General features: G+C 50.4%; 1 protein-coding gene across 8 annotated transcripts in view; it reads right to left on the bottom strand.

Annotated features, from left to right (window-relative positions):
- The window catches only part of atp13a2 (ATPase cation transporting 13A2), a 164,962-nt gene that overhangs the window by 9,495 nt on the left and 139,804 nt on the right, over window positions 1-15,663 (bottom strand). For all 8 annotated transcript variants that reach the window (XM_072478335.1, XM_072478340.1, XM_072478334.1 and 5 more), the window contains 2 exons: window positions 2,340-2,436; window positions 1,434-1,657 (listed from right to left, as the gene is read on the bottom strand). In XM_072478335.1, coding sequence (XP_072334436.1) covers window positions 1,434-1,657; window positions 2,340-2,436 — 321 coding nt within the window. The remainder of the gene's footprint in view (window positions 1-1,433; window positions 1,658-2,339; window positions 2,437-15,663) is intronic.

Below are 15,663 nucleotides of genomic sequence, written 5' to 3'. Positions count from 1 at the left end.
GTGCCCCTAATGCTATTTACATTCCGGTCAATTTTTTATTTATTTGCATGAGCTTCGCTCTGGGACCTTTCCTTCTTCCTGTTCTTTTGTCCACCTTTCATCTTGCAGTATTCGTTGTGGCTGTTGTCTTTTCCTGTGTTTTCTACCCCGTTAGTATTCCCCTCTCTTTTCTCCCTTCGGTTTCTCTGCCATTGTTTTTTTCCCCCTGCCGCCCCCTTTTTCTCTCGCTGGGTTTGGCTACACTTTCTTGTCTCCCCCCTTTTCCTATTGTGTCTTGGCTACCTCTTCCTAGCTCCCGACTACTTAGTTGCTGGCCACAAACAGGTCCTGGAATAACCGGGTGATTGGCTCCCATGTTTTGTGGAAGCCCTCTTCCCACCCACAGATGGCGAATTTGATTTTCTCCATTTGGAGAAATTCCGATAGGTCCGACGGCTGGTCTGCAGCTTTAGGTGGTGCTGCTGACCGCCAGCCGAGCAGGATTCAATAGCGGGTGATTAGGGAGGCAAAGGCAAGGGCGTCAGCCCTCCTCCCCGTGAACAGATCTGGCTGGTCTGATACCTGGAAGATTGCCACTTTCGGGCATAGTTTCACCCTCATACCCACCACTTTGGACATTGCCTTGAAAAAGTCTGTCCAGTACCCAGCAAGTCTGGGGCAAGACGGACATGTGGTTGTGATTGGCCGGACCTCCTTGGCACCTTTCACATCTGTCCTCCACCTCCGGAAAGAACCTACTCATTCGGGTTCTGGTCAAGTGGGCTTTATGTACCACTTTTAGTTGCGTTAGGTTGAGTCTTGTGCATGTGGAGGTGGAGTTAACCCTATGTAGTGCTTCGCTCCAGAGTCCTGACCCTATTTCAAACCTCAGGTCTTCCTCCCATTTCCTTCTCAACGCTTCTTCAGCGTCAGCCCTCTCTATCAGTCGTCCGCCCATGTCATTACAGTCCCTCTGTCTAAAATGTCTACGTCCAGAACTTCTTCTAATAGTGTCTGTTGCAGTGGCCACGGGTATGTCCTTGTCTCCTTCCATAGGAAGTTTTCAAGCTGCAGGATCTGAATATCTGAATTAGTTGAAATCTCTCCGTCGGTTCGCCCAGTGTTGTATACCGTCGGTGTATAGGTCTCTACTGTCGATGTCCGTACGTCCTGTCTCCACCTATTAAAGGTGGCGAGAGTGATTTGCCTTCATGTGACTCTCTCGCATGCAACCTCCAACAGATACTGATCAGGAGCAAAAACCGCGCATAATTATCCTCTCGCTAACCTTAGAATACCCTACCAGCCATCCAAGATGAATCATTCAAGTCAACATCAAGCTAGACAAATACAGAACTTTCCTTATGGCTCAGTATTTAGTGCATTTTACATGCAACTTCTTTCCTTTTTCTAGAGGGTAGCTGTAAGTCTGGTGACAACGGTGGCATACTTACCAGCTTTGAGTGGTAGTGACTGTACAAGTGAGGGCCTGAATCAGTATAACCAATAAGGTCTGCAGCAGCAGGCTGCCCAGCACCGAAATGCTGATCAGGCTCCCCGCAGGTCGTTGTGCCACAAGCTCCTTTGCGGGCTCCGTTCGACCCATAAGGACGGCTACAGTCGTAGTGATAACCAGGTCAAAGTACAGGAACTGCCAATCGCCCAAGCTAGAATTGATCTGCATTTAAAAAAATGTTTTAAGCCTTAAAACAAAAAGTATAACTTAATTAGAATAATAGCCACAAGTGAAACCATATGATACACTGAGGCAACATAATATCTTGCTTCAAAAATAAAATCAGCATCCTGGTCCTGTTGGATCAGCAGCTGAGATTCTACATTGGCTGGAAGTAGTCAGGTGTGATAGATGTCAGGGGAGGGTAGGATCAGACCTGGAAGAATGGTCAGTAGGGCAACACCTGGCATGTATGGAAAAGGACCGCAGGGTGAATCGATGTCTTCAAAAGGAGATGGTGAAATGATTCAGAAGGAGGGGGTTTCCTTATTTTTGCTCTTCTTCTTTGCAGTCTTCCCAAACCACCAAAATTTCCCAGCAGACAAAATGACTGGAGATTCTCCTGTAACCCTGGCTCAGTGCTGTTCTGTAACTAGCTGCAGGTATATAGGAGCTGCCCAATTTGCTGTCACGAATAGAACAGCCATGATCAGGTGGATGATCCTGGCAGCAAATCCGCATCTTCCGCTGCTCCAGGGCCCAGCACCAATCAAGCACTGTACCACCCAGCCTCTTTCTAATTCTCACTGGCTAATCTGCTCACCAGGAAATAAGCCAGACAAAATTATTCAATGTATAGTATATTGGATGACTGATATGTATATCCATTAGTATGTATACTTACTGAGTACATGATGAGCACGGTAACAAACTGGATCATGCTGTACATGGCCATGTATTTGAAAACTCCAAAAGATGTGATCAGAGAGGCTCGACCTTCCCTGCAAGGAACGAAGAAAGGTTTTGTTTTACACTGGAACTGGCACCAAGAAACTGAACAGAGAAACCTATCCAATCTGAGAAAACACAGACTGCTGCGAAGGTCTGAGAATGAGTTATTGTGCAGGTGATTCTCGTACTGGCACAAATGGAGTATGGTAACAGTATTTAGTGGCACCAGTCCTCACCCATTCTGCTGGCCCTTGTTTTTGATTGTAGCTCGTAAAATTGGTGATAATTCTAAGAATCAACATAATAGCACCAATAATACTGAATTACGATAAATGGAAGAGCAAAACAAAGGCCTCAAAGCATTGGTTAATGACCTAGAAAATAGATTAAGACGGAATAACCCAAGGATCGTCGAGGAAGGAATAGAGTATTCAAGATCGACTAAATATTTCAAGGAGATGCTGAAGAAATTAATAATCAATTAATAGGAGAGGAGAAACAAGGACCCTCTATTGTACTTGATCGAGCCCATTGGTCACTTCAAGCAAAACTATGAAAAAATGAACCACCATGTGCTGTGATAATATGTTTTCTAGCTTGCAATGTAAAGATTGATTCCTAAAATGGGCAAAAGAAAATCGAGAGGTGCGATGGGAAGGTACCAATATTCGTATTTATCAAGACGCCGTTGCAGAATTGGCAACAAAGCAAAATAGTCTCTTTATCACAGGGGATTGCAGTTTGGCATGTATACCTGGCAAAATTGAGGGTTACATACAATACCCAAAATAGTTTTTTTGAAACATCGGAAGAAGCATTTATAGAAACTGAAGGTATTGGACTAAACCAAGACGACTTATATGAGACTTAATTTGTGGTTGAGATGTGCCTGTGTTAAGATGTTGTTGTTAGAAATGTTTAATATTTTTCTTTATATATTCATTTTTCCTTTTCTCCCTTTTTTATAGAATTAATTACATTTGAAATGACTATTGGTTAATGTGGAGGTTTTTTTCTTTTGTCTTTTTTTTTTTAAAGAGCATATTTTAAGGGGAAGGGAATAAGAATGTTGAATAATTTCCAGCTTCGTTCTTTGTTACTTATTCAGATAAAACAGACTCTGGCAGGGAAGCTACCATACCAGCTTATTTAAAATGGCTAGTATGCTGGAGCGAGATAGGGGGAAAAGCTGTGGATTAGGTATTCTGTACAGCTGGTTTTGTATAGCCTAGAAGGTTTGAATGTTATGGGAATGGGGTTTGGGGTTAGGATTAGTTTAATAGGAAATAGATTTTTGGGAGAAAGGGACAAAAGATATATGGGGGATAAAGTGCTGACAATGATCTATAAACTATTCCACTTACAAAACAGAATAATGAAACATTTAAGATATACTCTACTTTTGGAAATTTGGTGGACAAAAAGGATGAGCCCTTATGGTATAAATGGCTGAATTGAAAAGGAGGGGTGAAAAACCACCAATTCAATTAGTTGCATCGAATGTGAGAGGTTTTGGAGGCCCAGTTAAACGTGCGAGAGTTTTCCCTCACCTGAAAAATTTAAGGGCGGAGATGGTGCTGTTGCAGGAGGCTCACCTCGGCGTAAGAGACCAAATTAGATGTCAGAAGAGTTGGGTTAATCAGATTATTTCACTGAGGCTTTGATAGTAGGGCCCGAGGACTGGCAATACTTATTAATAAAAAGATTTGGTTCCATATGGATATGGTGATAATAGACCGGGGGGACAGATGTATCATAGTTACGGGACCATTAGAAAGCAAGTTGGTAGTTTTGGTGAACGTTTTGCCCCAAATTGGGATGACGTAGAGTTTATCAAGAAGATGCTTGCTATGATACCTAATATACATACACATCAGTTAATTTTAGGAGGAAATATGAGCAGAGGGCAGCAGAGTGGAGCTGCTTATTGGCTGTTGCGGGGAGAATTTGCATCAGTGCTTTGCGGTCACTGTATCCAGAACGTGTACCTGAGCAAGACACCATCCGTGTTCAAGTGAAGGCAAGTATCCAGCAGAATGGAGCTGCTGATTGGCTGTTGCGGGGAAAATCTGCACCAGTGCATTGTGGTCACTGTATCTAGAAGGTGGTTTGTGGAGGAGCTGTTGTCAAGTGACAGTTAAACCCCAAACACTTCTTCAGTGTTTCCCTCCCTACATCCTCCTCTAACCCCCAAAAAAACAATCACTAAGGATCCCAGCCGAGTAAAGATCAAGAGGGAGACTCAAGGGCGGGTAGAATTAGTAAGAAGTTGAACTGTGACGTCACAGCCTGCAGGTGATTGGCTGGTGACTGGTAAGTAGTTTTTCTTTTCTCTGAGGTGTTCTCGTGCGGGGCACAGTGGTTGTTGAGTGAGTGCTTGCTGAGAAGAGGAGTAATTTTTTTTTTTAAACTTACTGTTGGGAGTTTCCAGCTGAATCCTGTCGGAGTGAGGACAGAGTGACTGCTGGGTAAGTAGTAAATATTTAAATTGTTTGCGCGGGCCCATAACAGCTGATTGCTGTTCTTGTGCGGGGCGCAGTGGTTGCTGGTTAAGTGTTTTATTTTTACCTGTATTTAAGTTGGGCGGTTCCTAAACACTGCACTTGTAGTGTCCCCCACCTTTCCAACTCCTCTAACCTAAGGGGTAGAGTGAATAACAGGTAAGCTCGTTCTTTCTTTTTTTTGTTTTATCTAGAGGGGATGGCAGGGAAGGCAGTGCAATGTTCCTCCTGCAGAATGTTTGAGATGAGGGACGCCTTCAGTGTCCCTACTGATTTCACCTGTGGGAAGTGCACCCATCTCCAGCTCCTCGGAAACAGCGATAGGGAACTGGAGCTGGATGAACTTCGGATTATTCGGGGGGCAGAGGTGGTCATAGATAGTAGCTTCAGGGATTATCATAGAATTTACAGTGCAGAAGGAGGCCATTCGGCCCATCGAGTCTGCACCGGCTCTTGGAAAGAGCACGCTACCCAAGGTCCACACCTCCACCCTATCCCCATAACCCAGTAACCCCACCCAACACAAAGGGCAATTTTGGACACTAAGGGCAATTTATCATGGCCAATCCACCTAACCTGCACATCCTTGGACTGTGGGAGGAAACCGGAGCACCCGGAGGAAACCCATGCACACACGGGCACGCACACACGGGGAGGATGTGCAGACTCCGCACAGACAGTGACCAAAGCCGGAATCGAACCTGGGACCCTGGAGCTGTGAAGCAATTGTGCTATCCACAATGCTACCGTGCCGCCCCCTTTTTTTTTCTCCCCCAAAGGACTATGGGAGGGACCCCGGCCACCGGCCACCCCCGCACCCTCCATAACACCTATGCTAGGCACCCCTGGTCCAATTGCATACATGCAAAAAATGCCAACTTGGCAACCTGGCAGTGCCCATGTCAGCTGGCAATACCACCTGGGCAGTGCCAGGCTGTCACCCTTGTGGCACTGTCAACAGTGCCCAGATGGCACCAGCAGTGCCAGGACACCAGCCTTCCTAAAGGGCATGCAGCTGGGGGCCTCCAATCCCCTGGGAGACCCCCATGAGTGCCATTCCGTCTGGTCCTCGTTTGTGGGGACCAGTGCTGAATGGCCTTCGCCCGAGGTCTCAGAGGCGGATGTAGTTACTCTGAAGAATCAAGGTAGATGGTGACAGTGAGAGGGGCTGGGAGGAAGCGGTCAGTGCAGGGATCCTCTGTGGTTGTTCCCCTCAGTAACAAGTATACTTTGGATACTGTTGAGGGGGACGACCTACCAGGGGTAAGCCACAGTGAATGGATCTCTAGCACGGAGTCCGTCCCTGTGGCTCAGAAGCGAAGGAGGGAGAGCAGGAGAGCAATAGTTATTGGGGATAGTTAGAGGGACAGATAGACGGTTCTGTGGCAACGAAAGAGACTCACGGATGGTATGTTGCCTCCCGGGTGCCAGGGTCCGTGACGTCTCGGACAGTTTTCAGAATCCTTAAGGGGGAGGGGGGAACAGTCACAAGTCGTGGTACACATCGGTACCAACGACATAGGCAAGAGAAGGGACGGGGATTTAAAACAGGAATTTAGGGAGCTAGGGTGGAAGCGGAGAGCCAGGACAAACCATGTTGTCATCTCTGGTTTGTTGCCGGTGCCATGTGCTAGTGAGGTGAGGAACAGGGAGAGAGTGCAGATAACCACGTGGATGCAGGGATGGTGTAGGAGGGAGGGTTTCAGTTACGTGGATAATTGGAGCACATTCTGGGGAAGGTGGGACCTGTACAAAAAGGACGATTTGCACCTGAACCAGAGGGGCACCAATATCCTGGGAGGGAAATTTGCCACGGCTCTTCGGGGGGGTTTAAACTAATTTGTCAGAGGGATGGGAAAACGAGCTGTAGTCCAGAAGCCAGTGTTGAGAGTAGTGAGGTACTGCAAGAGTGTACCGGCAGACAGAAAGGTGGGTTGAAGTGTGTACTTCGATGCAAGGAGCATCCGGAATAAGGTAGGTGAGCTTAGAGCGTGGATTGGTACTTGGGACTACGATGTTGTGGCCATTACGGAGACATGGTTAGAACAGGGACAGGAATGGTTGTTGGAAGTTCTGGGGTATAGATGTTTCTGTAAGAGTAGGGAAGGTGGTAAAAGAGGTGGAGGAGAAGCATTGTTAATCAAGGATAGTTTAAAGGCTGCAGACAGACAGTTCGAAGGGGATCTGCCTATTGAGGTAATATGGGCCGAAGTTAGAAATAGGAAAGCAGCGATCACGTTGTTAGGAGTTTTCTATAGGCCCCCAAGCAGTAATAGAGATGTGGAGGAAGAAATGGCAAAACAGATTATAGAAGGTGTGGAGGTCTCAGGGTAGTTGTCATAGGTGACTTTAACTTTCCAAATCCTGGGCGTCATTCTCCGACCAATCCTGGGCGTCATTCTCCGACCCCCGCCGGTTGCCGAAGTCTCCGGTACCGGATATTCGGCGGGGGCGGGAATCGGGCCGCGCCGGTTGGCGGGCCCCCCCCCCCCGCTCGATTCTCCGGCCCGGATGGGCCGAAGTCCCACCGAGAAATTGCCTGTCCCGCCAGCGTAAATTAGAGTACCTATTTACCAGCGGGACAAGGCGGCGTGGGCGGGCTCCGGGGTCCTGGGGGGGGGGGGGGGGGGGGGGGGGGGGGATCTGGCCCCGGGGGGTGCCCCCATGGTGGCCTGGCCCGCGATCGGGGCCCACCGATCCGCGGGCGGGCCTGTGCCGTGGGGGCACTCTTTCCCTTCCGCAACGGTCTCCACCATGGCGGAGGCGGAAGAGACTCTCCCCACTGCGCATGCGCGGGAAACTGTCAGCGGCCGCTGACGCTCCCGCGCATGCGCCGCCCCGTCATTTCCGCGCCAGCTGGCGGGGCAACAAACGCCGTTTCCGCCAGCTGGCGGGGCGGAAATCCCTCCGGCGCCGGCCTAGCCCCTCAATTTTGGGGCTCGGCCCCCAAAGATGCGGAGCATTCCGCACCTTTGGGGCGGCGCGATGCACGTCTGATTGGTGCCGTTTTGGGCGCCAGTCGGCGGACATCGCGCCGTTTGGGGAGAATTTTGCCCATTGATTGGAACCTCTATAGGTCGAACAGTTCGGATGGGGCAGTTTTTGTACAGAGTGAGCAGGAGGTTTTCCCGACACAATGTGGATAGGCCGACAAGAGGGGGTGCCACATTGGATTTGGTACTTGGTAATGAACCGGGCTAAGTGTTAGATTTGTTTGTGGGAGAGCATTTTGGAGATAGTGACCACAATTCAGTGTCTTTCACTATTGCAATGGAGCAGCTATGGACGCGGAGAAGGCCTTTGATGGAGTAGAGTGGGAGTACCTCTGGGAGGTGCTGCGTAGGTTTGGGTTCGGGGGAGGGTTTATTAGTTGGGTTAAGCTCCTTTACAGAGCCCCGGTGGCGAGTGTAGTGACGAACTGGCAGAGGTCGGAGTACTTTCGACTGTACCGAGGGACGAGACAGGGGTGCCCCCTGTCCCCCCTGTTGTTCGCATTGGCGATCGAACCATTGGCCATGTCATTGAGGGAGTCTAATAAATGGAGGGGGGTGGTCCGAGGGAGAGAAGAGCATCGGGTGTCGCTATATGCGGATGACCTTTTGCTGTACGTGGCGGACCCAATGGAGGGGATGGTGGAGGTCATGCAGACTCTAAGGGAGTTTGGGGAGTTTTCGGGCTATAAGCTCAATGTAGGGAAGAGTGAGCTCTTCGTATTACAGGCAGGGGACCAGGAAAGAGGGATTGGGGACCTACCGCTGAGGAGGGCGGAGGGGAGCTTTCGGTATCTGGGGATCCAGATAGCCAGGAGTTGGGGGACCCTACATAAACTGAATCTGACGAGGTTGGTGGAGCAAATGGAGGAGGATTTTAAAAGATGGGACATGTTACCGCTCTCGCTGGCGGGTAGAGTGCAGTCGGTCAAAATGGTGGTCCTTCCGAGGTTTCTGTTTGTGTTTCAGTGCCTTCTCATCGTGATCACCAAGGCCTTTTTTCCGAGAGTATGCAGGAGTATTATGGGGTTTGTGTTGGCGAATAAGACCCCGAGAGTAAGGAGAGGGTTCCTGGAACGCAGTAGGGACCGAGGAGGGTTGGCGCTGCCAAACCTGGGGAGCTACTACTGGGCAGCAAATGTGGCGATGATCCGCAAGTGGGTTATGGAGGGAGAGGGGGCGGCATGGAAGAGGATGGAGACGGCGTCCTGTAAAGGAACGAGCCTGGGAGCGTTGGTGACGGCACCGCTACCGCTCTCGCCGACAAAGTATACCACGAGCCCGGTGGTAGCGGCAACGCTAAGGATCTGGGGCCAGTGGAGACGGCACCGGGGTGCAATGGGAGCATCGGTGTGGTCCCCGATCAGGGGTAACCACCGGTTTGTCCCGGGGAAGATGGACGGGGGGTTCCAGAGCTGGCATCGGGCGGGGATTGGAAGAATGGGGGACCTGTACATCGACGGGACGTTTGCGAGCCTAGGGGCACTGGAGGAGAAGTTCGAGTTACCCCCGGGAAATGCCTTTAGATATATGCAGGCGAGGGCTTTTGTGAGGCGACAAGTGAGGGAATTCCCGTTGCTCCCGGCACAAGACGTTCAAGGTAGGGTGATCTCGGGTGTATGGGTCGGGGAGGGCAAGGTGTCGGAAATACACCAGGAGTTGAAAGAGGGGGAAGCGCTGGTAGAAGAGTTGAAGGGTAAATGGGAGGAGGAGCTGGGGGAGGAGATCGAGGAAGGTCTGTGGGCTGATGCCCTAGGTAGGGTTAATTCCTCCTCCTCGTGTGCCAGGCTCAGCCTGATACAATTTAAGGTGGTCCACAGAGCGCACTTGACGGGGGCGAGGTTGAGTAGGTTCTTTGGGGTAGAGGACAGATGTGGAAGGTGCTCAGGGTGCCCGGCGAACCATGTCCATATGTTTTGGTCATGCCCGGCACTGGAGGGGTTCTGGAGGAGTGGCGGGAGCAATATCTCAGGTGGTGAAAGTCCGGGTCAAGCCAAGCTGGGGGCTAGCTATATTTGGAGTAGTGGACGAACCGGGAGTGCAGGAGGCGAAAGAGGCCGGCATTCTGGCCTTTGCGTCCCTAGTAGCCCGGCGAAGGATCTTACTAATGTGGAAGGAGGCGAAGCCCCCCAGCCTGGAGAAATGATATGGCTGGGTTCATAAAGTTGGAGAGGATTAAGTTTGCCTTGAGAGGGTCTGCGCAGGGGTTCTACAGGCGGTGGCAACCGTTCCTAGACTATCTCGCGGAGCGTTAGAGGAAGGTCGGTCAGCAGCAGCAGCAGCAACCTTGAGGGGGGGGGGGGGGGGGGGGGAGGAGACGTCCTGGGAGGGGGGACTGCCTGGGAGGGTGGATGAGCAAGAGATAACATGAAGGGTTGGGGAAACTGGCACGTACGGGTGAGGGCCAGTGTACAAAGCTGTGTAAATATATCATTTTGCCATGTATATATCTTGCTCTGCGCGATTTCTTGTTTTTTTTGTTACGGGGGAGGGGGGGGTTATTGTTTGTAAGGGAGAAAAATTGTGTTAAAAAACTTTAATAAATTTTTTTTTTTTTTTTTAAAGGGGAGGTAACTAAGTGTGTAGATGAAGGTAGAGCAGTTGATGTCGTATACATGGATTTCAGTAAGGCGTTTGATGAGGTGCCCCATGGTCGGCTTATGAAGAAAGTAAGGAGGTGTGGGATAGAGGGAAATTTGGCCAATTGTTTAAGTAACTGGCTATCACATAAAAGACAGAGGGTGGTGGTGGATGAGAGCATTTGAAGCTTTATAGATCGGAACTACCAGTCGAGGAATCAGATATACATAATTTCCTACAGGAATTTTTTTTTCTAAAATAAAGGAGGATCGAGAAAGAATGGAGATACCGTTTGGAATCAAGGAAGTTAGAACAGCAATAGGGCAGATGCAGACTGGAAAGCACAGGGGACGGATGGGTTCCCAGTAGAATTTTATAAATAATTTGCAGATAAATTAATTCCACTGCTAATAGAAATGTTTGAAGATTCAGTTGTAAATGGATTTTTTTCCAGAAACAATGATGCAAGCAATCAATCTTATTTTTATTAAAGAAAGAAAAAGATCCATTAGAATGTGGGTCATATCGCCCGATATCATGATTAAACGTAGATGCCAAATCCTGGCAAAGATACCTGCATTTAGGTTAAGAGAGATGTCTCCCACAGATCAGTGAGGAAGACCAAAAGGGTTTTGTAATAGATACTTGTCATCTAATGTGAGACGACTATTAAATGTAATACTGTCCCCAACAGAAGGAAAAGAACAGGATATGATTGTGACATTAGGTGCTGAAAAAGCCTTTGACAAGATAGAATAGAGATATTTATTTGCAGTATTGGAACAGTTTGGAATAGGGCCTAAATTTATAGTGGGTTCGGTTTTGATCTTTGGGTCCTCGCTATCCACGGGGATAGTGCCAGAGGACTGGAGAGTGGCGAATGTTGTTCCTCTGTTCAAGAAAGTGTTGCTAACTTTAGCCTTAGTTTAATTGCTCTGTTCTATCACCTTTGCTCGAGTCGCCAGGTATCTTTCTGATACCGCCACGTGGTTCAAGTCAGAGTAATGATCAATAATCCAATACACCACTTAGTAAGAGTTAAATCAAAGCACATTTATTATATACAGTAATCAATACTCATGCATAAATTCTACGTCTAAGCTACTTCCTACAACTAACAGGCCAATACTTAACTTGGAAATGGCCCACCAGGTCAGGGAAACGAATGGCCTTTCGTTCGGGCTGCGGCATTCGAAGCTGGTACAGATTGATAGCTAGGAGCGCCTATCTCGTTGCCAGCGTTAGAGTAAGACTTACGGGATGTTTCGCGATGGCTGGACCGGTCACTGTCAAGGGTTGGTCTGCGTTGCTGAGTGACCCGGTCAGAAGTAGAAACAGAAGGGTGCAGGAGGATGCAGAAGGATCGATTTGAACTTGGACTCTATTCTTATAGTCCCCAGGGGCTTCCCGCCTTTCGGGGCAGACCCTGTACCTGGTTCCAAGTGATTGGACTTTGTCACAATTACTTGGTTCGATATTCTCCAATGCTGGAGCGATTCCTTGATCGATGGGCGGTCTTGAGGTGATCGTTCACCTCCCTTTGTGTAGGCTCCTGTTGGCGCCGAAAGGTCTGGGCTGGCTTTGTGTGTCTAAATTGTTGCACATCACTTCCGGTTGCGGCAGGGATGAGCTAGCCGCACGTTTCGGCGGCTCCAGCTCCGACGGAACTTCGGTCTCTTTTAAGAGCCCCAACGGGGACTTTGACGGCCGAAAAACCCGGTGCGAGGCGCGAGGGAAGGGAGTCCCCCCCCGAACGACGGAGGGAAAAACCGGCGGCGGCGGCTGCAGCCCGAAGAATCTGCAACCAGAAGGTCAGAGGGAGTGGAACAAAATGGCGGCGGAGAAACCACAGGTGACATGGGGGCCTGAGCAGGACGAGGTGGTGAGACGGTGCGTGGACCTGCTGAAGAAGGAGGTAATGACCCCATTGTTACAGGCAATTGAGGGGCTTAAGGAGACTTTAAAGACCCAGGAGTCTGAACTTCGCGTGGTGGAGCAGAAGGTGTCAGGTATTGAGGACGAGGTCCTGGGCCTGGTGGTCAAGACTCAGACGCACGAGGCACTTCATAAAAAGTGTGCTGACAGGATTGAGGTCCTTGAAAATGGAGCGCGAAGGAAGAACCTTAGGATACTAGGTCTCCCGGAGGGTGTGGAAGGAGTGGACTGTGGAGCGTACGCAAGTAAGATGCTGAGCTCACTGATGGGTGCTGAGGCCCCTGCGGGCCCCATGGAGGTGGAGTGGGCAAATCGGATCCCGGCGAGAAGACCAAAAGCGGGAGAACCACCGAGGGCGATAATCGTGCGATTCTACCGCTTTTGTTAATGGGATGGTGAAAGTTAATCGAGAAGTAAACAGGGAAGGGGGGGGGGGGGACACTGGGGAAATGTGGGCGCCGGTGAGGGGGGGAGAGGCGGGACATAGTCGGAGAATGGGGAAGGAGAGGGGGAGGGGAAAGGGAGCTGCGCCATAAGAGGCGGATCAGGTAAAGGGATGTTCCCGCGCCAGAAAGAATAAGGCGGGAAAACAGGCGCAAGGCGGATGGGAGTTCCCTCACACCGGGGGGGTCGAGGAGCGAGCAGGAGTAGCCGGGGTCAGTTGAAGTCAGCTGACTTACGGAAGTGATATGGGGGGAGCAATCAAGCTAGATAGGGATCTAGCGGGGGGGGGGGGGGGAGTGGTCGGGGCGGAATGCGACGCTGGGGGAGCGAGCGGGAGCGCGGAGGCGGGATATGGGACTGGCCTAGAGAAGGTAATGGCTAGTCGACACGGGAGGGGGGCAGGTAGCCCCCCAGTGAGGCTGATCACGTGGAACGAGAGAGGCCTGAATGGACCGATAAAAAGGGCCCGAGCGCTCGCGCATTTGAAAGGACTAAGGGCAGACGTGGTTATGCTCCAAGAGACGCACCTAAAGGTGGCGGACCAAGTTAGGCTAAGGAAAGGATGGGTGGGACAGGTGTTCCACTCAGGACTGGACGCAAAGAACAGAGGGGTGGCCATTTTGGTGGGGAAACGGGTAGCATTTGAAGCAAAGAACATCGTAGCAGATAGTGGAGGTAGATATGTAATGGTGAGTGGTAGGCTGGAGGGAATGGAGGTCGTGTTGGTTAATGTGTATGCCCCAAATTGGGACGATGCGGGGTTCATGAGACGGATGCTGGGGCGTATTCCGGACCTGGAGGCAGGAAATTTGATTTAGGAGGGGACTTCAATACGGTGCTGGACCCGGGGCTAGATAGATCCAGCTCAAGGACTGGAAGAAGGCCGGCAGCGGCCAAGGTACTTAAGGGGTTTATGGACCAAATGGGGCGAGTGGATCCATGCCGATTTCTTAGACCCAGGGCTAGGCAGTATTCCTTCTTCTCCCACGTCCATAAAGTGTACTCCCGGATAGATTTTTTTGTTTTAGGAAGGTCGTTGATCTCTAGGGTGGAAGAAGCTGAATACTCAGCCATAGCGGTTTCGGATCATGCCCCACATTGGGTGGACCTGGAAGTAGGAGAGGACAGGGAGCAGAGAACACTCTGGCGATTAGATGTGGGACTGATGGCGGATGAGGGAGTGTGTGCAAGAGTGAGGCGGTGTATCGAGAGATACCTGGAGGTCAATGACGACGGCGAGGTCCCTGTGGGAGTGGTCTGGGAAGCACTAAAAGCGGTGGTCAGAGGAGAGCCGATTTCTATTGGGGCCCACAAAAGGAAAACAGAGGCCAAAGAAAGGGATAGATTACTGGGGGAGATTTTAAGGGTGGACAGGGAATTTGCAGAGACCCCGGAGGAGGAACTGTACAGGGAGAGGAGACGACTCCAGACCGAGTTTGACCTTCTGACCACCAGAAAGGCGGAGGTACTGTGGAGGAAAGCACAGGGGAGGAGGTATGAATATGGGGAAAAGGCTAGTCGCCTGTTGGCGCACCAACTGCGAAAGAGGGCAGCAGCGAGGGAGATAGGAGGAATTAGGGATGAAAGGGGAGACACTGTGCGAAGGGCAGGAAAGATAAATGAGGTGTTTAAGACCTTTTATGAAGAACTGTATAGGTCTCAGCCCCCAGAGGGAGAGGAGGGGATGCGGCAGTTCCTGGACCAGTTGAGGTTCCCGAAAGTGGAGGAGCAGGCGGTGGCAGGCCTGGGGGCGCCGATTGAGGTGGACGAGATTATTAAGGGACTGGGAAGCATGCAAGCAGGGAAGGCCCCGGGGCCGGACGAGTTCCCGGTGGAATTCTACAGAAAATATGTGGACTTGTTGGCCCCGTTGTTGGCGAGGACGTTCAATGAGGCCAGGGAAGGGGGGACACTACCCCCGACAATGTCGGAGGCGACGATATCGCTAATTTTGAAGAGGGACAAAGATCCGATGCAGTGTGGGTCCTATAGACCTATTTCACTATTGAACGTGGACGCCAAACTGCTAGCAAAGGTGCTGGCATCGAGGATAGAGGACTGTGTCCCAGGGGTAGTGCACGAAGACCAGACAGGGTTCGTAAAAGGGAGACAATTGAATGTTAACGTGCGACGGCTATTAGGGGTGATAATGATGCCCTCAGTGGAGGGGGAGGCAGAGATAGTGGCGGCAATGGACGCAGAGAAGGCATTTGATAGGGTGGAGTGGGAGTATTTATGGGAAGTGTTAAGGAGGTTTGGGTTTGGGAACGGATTTATTCGCTGGGTTAGACTACTTTATGGGGCACCAACGGCAAGTGTAGTTACAGGTCGACATAGATCGGAGTATTTCCGATTATATAGGGGAACAAGACAGGGATGCCCGCTGTCTCCATTGTTGTTTGCGCTGGCAATTGGACCTCTGGCCATGGCGCTGAGAGACTCCAGGAAATGGAGAGGGGTGACTAGAGGGGGAGAAGAACACAGAGTCTCGTTATACGCGGATGACCTATTGCTATACGTGTCGGACCCAGCGGGGGGATGATAGAGGTTATGCGAATCTTGGAGGTTCGGGGAATTTTCGGGGTATAGGTTAAACATGGGGAAGAGTGAATTATATGTGATACATCCAGGGGACCAGAGTAGAGAGATAGAAGGCTTACCGCTAAGGAAAGTGGAAAGAAACTTCCGATACTTGGGGATTCAGATCGCTAGGAGCTGGGGAACCTTGCACAGACTTAATCTGACACGGCTGGTAGAACAAATGGAGGAGGACTTTAAGAGGTGGGGCATGCAGCCTTTATCGCTGGCGGGCAGGGTGCAAGCAATT

The sequence above is a fragment of the Scyliorhinus torazame genome, chromosome 16 (genome assembly GCF_047496885.1).
Source record: "Scyliorhinus torazame isolate Kashiwa2021f chromosome 16, sScyTor2.1, whole genome shotgun sequence".
Lineage (NCBI taxonomy): Eukaryota > Metazoa > Chordata > Chondrichthyes > Carcharhiniformes > Scyliorhinidae > Scyliorhinus > Scyliorhinus torazame.
The sequence above is the reverse complement of the archived record's forward strand: the minus strand, read 5'-3'. Positions and strand labels throughout refer to the sequence as shown.